This window comes from Echiichthys vipera (genome assembly GCF_963691815.1).
Source record: "Echiichthys vipera genome assembly, chromosome: 7".
Lineage (NCBI taxonomy): Eukaryota > Metazoa > Chordata > Actinopteri > Perciformes > Trachinidae > Echiichthys > Echiichthys vipera.
In genome coordinates, this window is record NC_139832.1 from 28,071,954 (window position 1) to 28,083,446 (window position 11,493).

An 11,493-nucleotide genomic window follows, 5' to 3' on the forward strand; every position below is an offset into this window, starting at 1 on the left:
CTGTGACACACATATGCACCCACCTGACTAAATATCACCTTTTCCAGACGGTTGCTTTACCCTGGGTGGGGCCCCCCGACCTCCAGCTGCCTTGAACCCCCCAGAGTCACTATGACAATGTGAACTGCTAAAATGAAAAATACCAGTAAAGCCTTAATCCAGCTTTTTACAAATCAGACATTAAGAGAGGGGTGATATAAAGGACAGGTGGGGAAAAGAGGCAGACCTGACAATAACAGACAAACAATGGAAAAATATATGCATAATTCAACAGAAATGCACAAAATCTCATGCATGGAAAGAATTTTGCCGGAAAAATGTAGTTTTAGATTATTATTTTTTTAATCACTCCACATATGCAGTGCTGGAGGAATTGTGGCAGTCAAATCACTTTCATGTTTTTGGGAATACCAAAACACAGATTTAATGTAAATATAAATACATCTTTAACCCACCCATTTACATTACATTTCAAAAGCATACAGCTCTCCAGATGCAAACAGGTATTGGCAAGTATTTGATTGGTATATTAGCAGCATATATTACTACAGACCTACCATAAAAGACTGAATAGATGTTCTTTCTTCTCTCATTGCCTGTTCTGTATATCCACCTGTATTGCCTGAAGATGTAATTACAAGGAAAAGAAAATGTATACAATATAAACTTCAATTTATTTTGTTGTAGTTGCAGTACAAAATATTCAATTTTAATTAAGAGTCTTGAGTTCAAAATCTTACTTAAGTAAAATCTATTATATCAGCAAAATGTACTTTATCAATACTCACTATGGTTGTGTAATGTGATGTGACTGTTATTGTTGTACAGCCGGGCTCAGGTTAAACCCTTTGTCAAACATGAACAAATACACACGGAGAATAAATTAGACTTTCTTTTATTATCTATTTTGACAGTCACTCATAACGGATAAAGAACATGAATTCATTTAAGGTTGAGTTCCTTCTGGGCATATTTACGTGGTATCAGATAGGTATACACACTTGTATACACACCTACGCAGATACAGATACAAGCATTTTAGTCAGTACTGGAGGCATTTCCAATAATGTTATCGGTATCAGAACAGCACTATAGCATTTATGTACTTGGATTAGTATTGCAAATGCATTAGGGCAGCTCAGTGGTAGAGCTGGCCCACAAGTCCCTGGGCAAGACACTGGACCCCTAATTGCTCCCTGTGCTGTTCAATGATTGGATCAGATGATGAGCCGGTAGCCTCTGCTATCAGTGTTTTAATGTCTGTGTAAATGGGTGAATGTGACGAGTAGTGTAAAGCACCTGGAGTGGTCAGAAAAGTGCTATATAAATAGGGACTGTATGGCATAGTTGTTTGAAGTTTGGCTTAAATGGTTAATAATCCCAAGTTCCCGAGTTTATTGCAACCTGTGAACATCGTCACCTCTGTTTCCAACCTGAAATCCAGATCCTGGGACTAGATCATCTAAAAGAAACACTTCAGAACAGAGCCCACACACACACACACACACACCCCTAGGTTTATGATTAGTGACAGGATATTCAGCCTGGTCATAAGGAAGTCTCACCACCATCTGCATCTTTACTGAGGCAGTAATACAGCCACCAGGGCTTGTGAAAAGCTGCATATTGAATAACACGGAGAGGGTATAGTGCCTCCTGGTGGCTGGAAAGAAAACTTGTTTCTTAAAATGAATAACTTAAACATTACACCACTGTGAAGCGAGTATGGAATAAAAAGTGGATTCATCTGCGCACACAAATCTGCCAGCAGTGAACAGTGACATAATAGTATGTAATAGACCGTAAAGTGTCGGACTAGAAGACAACGTAGTTGCTGCAGCACAGTGAGCTCAAGCGTCATCCTTAAAGGCACGTAGTAACGACTGACATCCACACATAAAAGAATGATACATTTCTTAACAAAGCACAAGTGTTTTTTTTGGTAGCTCCCCATTACTTTCACTTTAAACTGAATCTCAGCCCATATTTTACTTTATTCATCTGTGATAGAGTCACATAGTCCTATAGTCCTATAACCCCACTGTGATTATATAAGGAGAGGGCAACACCATCAAGGGAGGGTACAGGTGATACATTTCCTGTCGTTTTCTACTTCTAATGACTTCTATGTAAAGGTTTTTCCACTTTATTGGCAGTCTGACCCGCATCACTGCGTTTGAGACACGCGGTCCTACGGGAGAATACCTCTTCGATAAACACACTCTGTAAAGGTCACACCAGTACAGTAGAATAAGCTCCACGTTTTAAAGAAGACACATGAAGTCACACTGCATTCTTCTCTGTTAAGAAAGGATGTGACACTTTGCGGGCTCCCCAATCCCTCGCCTACAGCCAACAGTGATGGCTAAATGGAGTCCGCACATGCTGTTCTTCTGTTCTACATTATTCTGCAGTGTCCACAGATGGACCTATGGTTGGCGGCAGTTTGTTGTACTTGTGGGGAGTCAGACTCTGACCCTGGCTGAGGGTCTGTGGGCTGCCAACCGCTGCAGAATTTGTGTAGCCAAGGCACAGCATGTGTGGGCTCTGTGTTGTGGTGGTACAACAAAACCCGTTTCCCTCGGTACTGATAAAAATCCCAGAGGAAACACAAAGAATTGTAAACACAAAATTAAAGGTGCTGTACTCGAAATCCTGAAAAACCAGTCTGGACTGCTGCTGCCTCCACAAGGCTCTCACCAGAGGTTGATTGACAGTCAGAGTCTGGACCAGGAGGCAAACATGAAACTGTCCGAGCCATAATGGGGGCAGTGGCTCATACAGATCTGCAGAGGGTGGAGGAAACGGAGCGCTAACAGCACTAACCGGGGCAACACTCCCCAGGGGTCATCCCTATGTTCCCCGGGTCCCCTTTTCCCCCAAAAGGGTCCTATGTTCCCGATCGCATAAGCCTCTGCCTCCGCTGATTTAGTTCAGCATTTTGTTATAGCTAGAGGTTACGGTTAGAATCATGGTTTATTCAATTCAATTAAATTTTTATTTATAGTGCCAAATCATAACAGAAGTTATCTCAGGACACTTTACAGAGTAGGTAAAGACCACACTCTTTGACTTATTTATGATTTACATAGACCCAACAATTCCTCTGTAGAGTACGGTGGCAACGTAAACTTTCCCTATAACAGACAGGAACATGGAACAGACCCAGCTCTGTGGAGGACGGACATCTGTCTTGACCAGGGTTAGGGGGAGTGTCGTGGAATACAGCACTGATTGTTGAAAAAATAACGGAAAAAGGATCCGATGTTCCCCGGTCACATACAAAGCAGGGAACATAGGACCTGTGGAACATAGGTAAGCCCGGTCCAGGTAGCGCCAGCATGCAGAGCAGCCACGAGGTTCAGGGAACACGAAGGGAGTGGCCAACGGCTTCAACAACCCATTCTCATGCTCACTTACATGCACATGTGGCCGCACCGACTACTAATACAGAGAACAGAGAAACTGTCTCCCTTTCTTTACAGTGACTGAAATACGTCTTGCTGCAATTGCTGCCCCAATCCAGCAGCCTCTGTGTCAGCACTCCTCTCCTCTCTCTACGAAAGAGAGAGAGGGGAAACGTCTGTTGAAACTGAAGGAAAGTTGTCTGGCAGCAAGATAAAGCAGAGAATATATTCTAAATGTAGCGTACATTTGAACTGAAATGGATTTTTTAAGGTGGCTAAAATACGTTGAGAGCAGTAGATTGCTCATACAGCCACACTTCAAAAAAAGCACAACTATCCCTTTAATGCTCTGAATGTCGAGTACAACCCCTTTAACATAGTATCCCTTTCTAAAGTTGGCGTGGCTAGCTTGTTAGCGAACAGTTGCTAATTTACACAGTTACGGAGCAAGATTAGCATTCATTCTTTAAACTTCAATGTTAGCTCTGTTTCTGGGCTCCTGAAGGAAATCTCTGGATCCCTGCTAAATGCCCCATTGTGTTCACCAGCTAGTCTCTGACTGTTTCTGTCTGCTGTTTAGTAGCATGCAGTGGCATTTCCCTCAGGATAAATAAAGTTGTATCAATTCGTATTTTTGACAAATAATCCCTCCGGTGATGAGACTGTCCTCTAATTACGATCTGTAGTTTTTAGGTAATCTAAGCAAAAATACCGCTCCAGGCAAAAGGAGAGGGACATTTTGACCTTTGACCCTGCCCGCAACATCAAATACTGTCTTGTCCGTCCTGCAAATATTGACTGTACATACTGTAGCCATAGCGATTTTACAAAAGCTCTTCAGTTTTCACCCATTAAATCTGAACAGTCCCTGTGATAACCTGTTATCACGCCATAGTCTTATTTAAAAGCCATTCTGCACATGTGCATTTCATCTGCAGCCTAATATTGAAAAACAAACACTTTTAGCTGCTGTTTCCATTGCGAAATGAGTGTGCGTTTTAAATGGTATACACTGCAGAAGCACCGTGCGCATTAGTGAGAGCAGCAGAAACACTACAGTGCAGTATTAGGGTCACAGCAGTAAGCATTGTGGTCCCTGCTGGAGATCTCCTCTCCTCCGTGAGTCCACACAACACTGAAGTTGGTATAATCTTCTGGTCGTAGCAGCCCAGCATAAAGCAGCACTCAGTGCTTGGAAATGCATTACTCTTCAGACTGCAGTTTCTGGGAGAAAAAAAAAGAAAAGCTGTCACACAGATGCAGGACAGCACCACAATGGTAAATGAATAAATGACTGGTGGAGGGTTAACCTGCTCTCTCAAGGCCTGCATGGATGTGTACTCAATATGCTCTCTCTTTTTACGGATCCAGTCGGGTTCATCGGGGATCAGTACGGCCAAAACCAACTTAACCAAGATCAGGACATGCTGCAAACAGGAAAAGACAATAAAAATGTCTTTAAATGGTCTGTTTCCTCTTACGGGACCTCTCCACTCCCCCTCTTACCTCCACCAAAACAGCCAACAAGAGCATGTTTGTGCTGCTCATCCCACCCTCCTGACACAGCTCTTGTAACCACGGTGACAGCAGCAGCAGCCAGCAGTTGGACACGACGGACACAAAACTCAGGACCTCGAAAGCAACCTGAAACACAGGACAACGACGTGGATTGTTGACTCATTACTAAGCGTGACATACTGTGTGCGACTCATTTCCATTGTGCTGGGTTTTCTGCTGACCCGCCACACTCCCATGTCAGCAACAGGGGGGCAGAAGGGCTTCCGGAAAAGCTGGCAGATCTTGTAGGCATCTGATCGGATCTCTGTTAGGTTATTGATGAGCAGCAGCACGGCCGTCAGAGGATACACGCAGGAGAAAAGACTCAAATACCCAAACTGCACCAGGAGCTCGATGTATTCTGCAAACAGGCCCTGTGACAAAACAAGAAGCGGTGTCACGCTGAGTGTTTTCTAAACACCTTGCACTCTCTGAGTACCGTGCACTCACAGGGAAGACAGGGAGGGTGCTCTGGCTCCTGAATTTGTCCTCCGGTGGGTCGTCTTCACTCTCTGTCCTGTGGGGGGCGCTGATGAACCGGTCCACCAGGAAGGGTATGACCACCTCTGTCACCTGATTCACCAGCTGGGACACTATCAGCAAAGACGCTAGACGCTTGGGACAGACAAAGAGAATGAGTGAACTTATACTCACTGACTGGTCACACAACTCTGCACTCAAATGGTAGTAGGTAAGCAGCATTGACTCCATTATACTAGCGAATGCAAGTCAACTTACATAAATGTATGTAAAAATAAAAAAAAGGTTAATTCCTCCCGATAACCACTACGCTAGCTTTACTGTCGGACTAGAACTCAGGTGGGAGGGACAGATCCCTAAATAATGATTGGTTAGAGCAAAGAAAAACAAATATGTCCCCCTCCCAAAAGGAATATGACTAACATGAACACAATGTCAGATTAAATGAATGAAGCAAAAACCAAATGGCATGGTAGTCTATTTATTATTTATTAGCTTGTTGTGCTTGGCCTCTGGAGGGGGAAATAACCCTGATGATGTCATCAGGGCAAGGCATACTTACGACATTGTAACCGTAGTTCTGTTAGCACATGCAGAGCCATCTACCTAGGGCCCCTGTCACTCCTATAGATGAGAGTAGCACATGAGGCCACTGGTGGTAAATACAAACCCCGCCGTCATCTGTCCTGATTTCACCTATTTTACGTTAACCGGTCTGGAAACCTCCCGCAACGACTAACTTTAGACAGGCAGCTATGTTAAGTCGCTGCTGAGAGATGAACGGCTACGTTATATGGAAAAAATCAAAGAATCAGGGAATGTGTGTCCATACAGTTTTTAGGTGACGTAGGGTTACGGTCTCCTATGCTGCTCGCTGAAGAGGGTGTTGGATAGGGAGGCATGTCCGGATTGGCCGGCTTGGTTTATGCAAATGTCAGTGGGTGAGTGCATGCTGTTATTGGAGGAGAGTGTTACCCATAGAGTCGAGTAGAGGACTCGGCCTTTGCAAACAGAACTACAGTTATTATTGGTCAGTACTGGCTTGGATTTTTTTTACCATTCATTTTCTGTTTTTGTCTTCCTCAAGTCTCATTTGCTAAATCATTAGAGTCACTGCAAGAAGACACGACACTGAGACCAGTGGAACATTTGTAGAGCTCAGCTTTTACCTTGCGAAGCAAAGGCACATCCTGCTTGAAGAAGGCGATGTGGAAGAGCACTGCAAAGTAGTTGAAGAAGGTGAACTGGGGGAAGAGAGACAAGAGCCTGGTAAGAGAGCCTGCTGGGTTCTAATGGGTTCTAATGGTTCTAATGGAGAGGAGAGGAGGAGCTCACCACCAAGACTTTGGCCGTCAGATGGTTCTGGAAAGCAGATTCCTCTCTGTGGTTCTCTAAAGGTAAAATAGAAGGGAAATGACTGACTAATCATAAGCATTGTAAACAATAGTATTGGTAGGATTGCATAACCCCATCTCCCTCCCATAAACCTTCATTTCAACCTGACTGCATCTTTGCTGCTAATGCTATAATGCTTACCACCATAAGACAAATATTATTGACACTGTATTCAAAAGTTTATCATGCGCCATTCTCCCCATGGCATCCCTTCCATCTCACTCACCATATTCAGTCAGAGACCCCGCCACCATCTTGTAAACAGTTGCTAATACATTTGTATAGACGATGTGGAGCACTGAAGGTATGTAGAGCAAAGTCTGAGACAGCAGGGAGTCCCAGTCTGCGTGTAGCTGCTGCACCTGGGCCTCCCCCCAGTAGAAACAAAGCATACCTAGAACCACCAACCCTGTAGAAGGAGATGTGACAGAGCAGGAGACATGAGGACGGAGGTAGGTTTAAGGAACACGGCATACTTTTCTGCCTCTAACTGCTGTCACATGTTTCACACACTTCTGTATCACTTCATGCTCAGTTGATCCCTCAGCTGACTTTTTACTTGAATATCCGTTGTAAAGTTGCACTCCATCAGGTTTGAGATACGTTGTTTCTAGCGGCCTCTGTGGCGGTAAGATGTAGGCGAGCCCGTTCTTTCAGAGCCTCCATTGACACGTTTACGGTCACTTTGTGTGTTGACTTTCTTTTTTTTTGCTCTTTTGTAAACTTTACAGAAACAAATTCACCTCTCTACTTCCAGTCCGTCCCCTATATTGCTCCTATATATTATATATATATTAATATATTAATCCTTTTCAACCAACCCAGACCTGGTTCTAGTGCTGGACTACAACACATTTGTCCTGCTCGTCTTGAATACAATGGGTGATTTCATTTGAGAAGAAAGTTAGTTAGATGGCTAGCTAATGTTAGCCCGCTAGCGCTAACATTAGCTAGCCTTACCCAGCACAGACTACTTGGAATTGATCACAATGCAGTTAAAAGAAACGATTCATTTAAGCTTCCTGTGTTTTCAGACGTCAGAATCAAATGACTGCAGCTGTGTTCAATGAAAACTGCTGTTACACCAGACATGTACATGTTTATGTTTGCTTTCCGAGTTGTTAATAGTTCTTTGATTTTCTGAAAGGAACTGTGTTTAATTATTGTGCATAACTGTGAATAAACATTTTCAAAAACTTAGCTTAAACTGTGTTTCTCTGTTGATTAAGAAAACTAAAGAAGACATGTCTCTTTAGAAAAGTCATACATTTTGACTAAAAAACAACAATGAACCACAACATTTTTTAAAGCATGCAAAGAGTTGGTGGCGCTCTGGAACCAGTTTTCCTGCCCGAGAGCGGGGTCTTTAGCTGTGGAAACAGGAAGAACTGGTTCAAGATTGGACACCGGCTCTGAACCGGCCCTCAAAATGTCTTGGATGAAAAGAGTATGTGTTACCCTCTTAAATCCTTCCTATTATACTTCTGCCCTTACTACAAGCTTGACTCAGAAGTTGGAATTTCAAATTTCCGATTACAAGTGAACGCAGCGTAGGTTATGATCTGGGCAGACAGACCTACTACAAACTACTGTCAGCAGCATCACTAACATGGCGTCTTATTTACATCCAACAAGCAAATGTCTCCACAGACACCGATATTGTAAAACTCTGCAAAAAGGCAACAAGTGCTTTCATTAGTGGGTCATGTGATCAATCACCATTGTTTTAACTCACTCTCTGATAGATAGGAACTTAAAAGGAAGTGAAATAGATGAAACTCTTACGGAGTACAACTTTAAGTGCTGCTCAACCATTTGGGTTTTGAAAAATACAAATTACTAATCATGTAATAGTGTTATAAGGCCAGTAATATGCTAGTATAGCAACATATGGCAATTTGTTACCGTGGAATTTGTATTATTTCCAATATTAGTATTATTTCCAATATTTGTATTATTTCCAATATTAGTATTATTTCCAATATTAGTATTATTTCCAAGTATTCATTCAAGAAATTTGCCATTACTGTACTTTGACAATATCTCAGAAAAGGTGAGAAATTGTTTCATTAAGTATATAATGGGATAACATTATATTAACAACAGTGACATTTTTTTATAGCATAACAATCATGCGTTTCTAATCTGAGAATATATATGAATATAACATTTAATGTATCAGAAATAGGAGTAAGAAATAATCAATTTTAATCAAATTGGCCTAACTAAAGAATTTTGCCGGAAAAATGTAGCTAATTTGGAATAAATACATCCTCCCTGCAACCCTCTATTATAGTTTCAGAGGTCTCACTGAACAGATTTATGTAACTTTATACGATAAACAAATCTAATAAGGGTCAAATCATTTACTAGAAATGTGTGTAGATAAAGGTGAAGTTAGGCCAATTTGATTAAAATTGATTATTTCTTACTCCTATTTCTGATACATTAAATGTTATATTCATATATATTATCAGATTAGAAACGCATGATTGTTATGCTATAAAAAATGTCACTGTTGTTAATATAATGTTATCCCATTATATACTTAATGAAACAATTTCTCACCTTTTCTGAGATATTGTCAAAGTACAGTAATGGCAAATTTCTTGAATGAATACTTGGAAATAATACTAATATTGGAAATAATACTAATATTGGAAATAATACAAATATTGGAAATAATACTAATATTGGAAATAATACAAATTCCACGGTAACAAATTGCCATATGTTGCTATACTAGCATATTACTGGCCTTATAACACTATTACATGATTAGTAATTTGTATTTTTCTTTCTGTTTGACATATATTTTGAGTCTCAACCGTGGGGTAGAGGCCTATAGTTAAAAAACTGTGAGGTCTGTTAAGAAAAGAAATCATTGATGTTATTATTGCCCCAAGGAAGTAAACCATTTAAAAGATTATTTTATAATTCAAGTTGCACCTAGAAACAGCCCCACCACTGGGAGCGACACCAGTGCCATACGCAGGTCCCTCTGCCACTCAGGAAAGAGTGGCTCCATACGACCTGTCACGGGGTTGAGCCCAAGGGCGCCGTGGAAACCGGGTCGAGGCTCCGCGAAGCGCTCGGCGAGATGCAGGGTCCCCCAGCGGTAGGACAGGGAGGAGCTGCGCCGCTTCCACAGCTCCATAACCACCGTGGACCAAAGCATGCTGAAGACCGCCTGGATCATGTGACCGCCGACAGCTGATCCTGAGTCATCGACATTTTTGACCGCAGAGCCCGAGACTGACTCATCCATCTCATTCTGAGCCTCACCTGTGACGGACAAGAAGGACATCCACACGTTTTCGCAAATACGGCAACATTAGGGGATAATACTTTTCCTCTCTGTCTGTATCATTCATGTCTCATTAATGCATGTTACTAATTCAACTTATTTTCTCTCTTTCTCTCTCCTTTTCTTCCTCTCTCCGGTGCAGACAGATGTCCGTCCTCCACAGAGCTGGGTCTGTCTGACGTTCCTGTCTGTTATAGTGAAGGTGTAAGTTGCCACCGTACTCTACGGGGGAATTGTTGGGTCTATGTAAATCAAAAATAAGTCATAAATGAGTGTGGTCTACTACCTACTCTGTAAATTGTCCTGAGATAACTTTTGTTATGATTTGGCACTGTAAATAAAACTGAATTGAATTGAATAATACTAGGGCGGTACAGGGGGCATAATCCATCGCCAGAGGAAGCAATGGCAAAGGGAAAGGAGCACGACCTCAAGAAAGATAAAATCAGCCTGAATTTATCAGTGTGGAAGACCACGGAATCACTGACTGTCCTGTCAGGGAGCAGCCGTCTGTCCAGACAAAGCTGATATACTAAAGCTAATATTTTTAGCCACATAAGCGATGTCTGTACTTTGACATGAATGCTGTTTATACGTTAGCATTTTGAACATGTTTCATGCTCACAGGTGGCACGTTAACTTGCAAACAATTAGCTTGTTAACTCTAAAGTTAACATATGATACGCTAACAGCTTGTATGTAATGTCATGTTTAGCATGCTAGCATTTTACTCTGCTTGTAAATGTATGTATCCACTAGAAGTAAATATAGTATAAACAACTGTTTTAATAATCTGATGGTAGTGTTACGCAGCAGGGCTGTAGTGATTGAGTCCAAGACCACTTTTGAGGAGTTCCAGGCTGCTGATTTGGGATCAGTTGTACTGAACATTGCCTAAATTCTATGCATTGATTAGTCTGATGTTAGAAAATAACTCCTCCATCACTACAGTATATGAGCACTGGAAAGACACTATTGCCTATTGTGGTCTTGAACAGGACTCGATTTGGACTTGGCCTTGACTTGGTCTCGATTGGAGCTGGTCTTGGACTTGATTAAGCTGGTCTTGACTAGAGCCCTGATGTTTTGTATACTTAATGAACAAAATAACATAGATTCACATGCTCAAGGGACTGTATGTGGGGGAACCACCAATATGTGGCAGATGGCTGAAAACATTTTGTGAGTAAAGCCTGGTGTACTGAAGTCAGGTGACATGTTCTGATGGACTTATATTGTCGCTCGCACTGGTCTGCACCTTGCGTGCATGTCCTGAATCCTGAGCCTGAACCTTAACCTGAACCTGAACCTGCTTCTTGAACCTTTTTCTTGAGCTGTTCCTGTTTT

At 41.9% G+C, this 11,493-nt stretch overlaps 1 protein-coding gene across 1 annotated transcript in view; it reads right to left on the reverse strand.

The window, feature by feature from the left end:
* Positions 1-894: 894 nt before the first annotated feature.
* ano10b (anoctamin 10b) overlaps positions 895-11,493 on the reverse strand; it is an 18,140-nt gene continuing 7,541 nt past the window's right edge. Inside the window, exons 8-16 of the mRNA XM_083916681.1 lie at positions 9,789-10,124; positions 7,066-7,248; positions 6,780-6,835; positions 6,614-6,688; positions 5,415-5,579; positions 5,147-5,338; positions 4,914-5,051; positions 4,718-4,834; positions 895-4,631 (exon numbers count right to left, since the gene is read on the reverse strand). Coding sequence (XP_083772807.1) covers positions 4,611-4,631; positions 4,718-4,834; positions 4,914-5,051; positions 5,147-5,338; positions 5,415-5,579; positions 6,614-6,688; positions 6,780-6,835; positions 7,066-7,248; positions 9,789-10,124 — 1,283 coding nt within the window. The 3' untranslated portion in view covers positions 895-4,610. The remainder of the gene's footprint in view (positions 4,632-4,717; positions 4,835-4,913; positions 5,052-5,146; positions 5,339-5,414; positions 5,580-6,613; positions 6,689-6,779; positions 6,836-7,065; positions 7,249-9,788; positions 10,125-11,493) is intronic.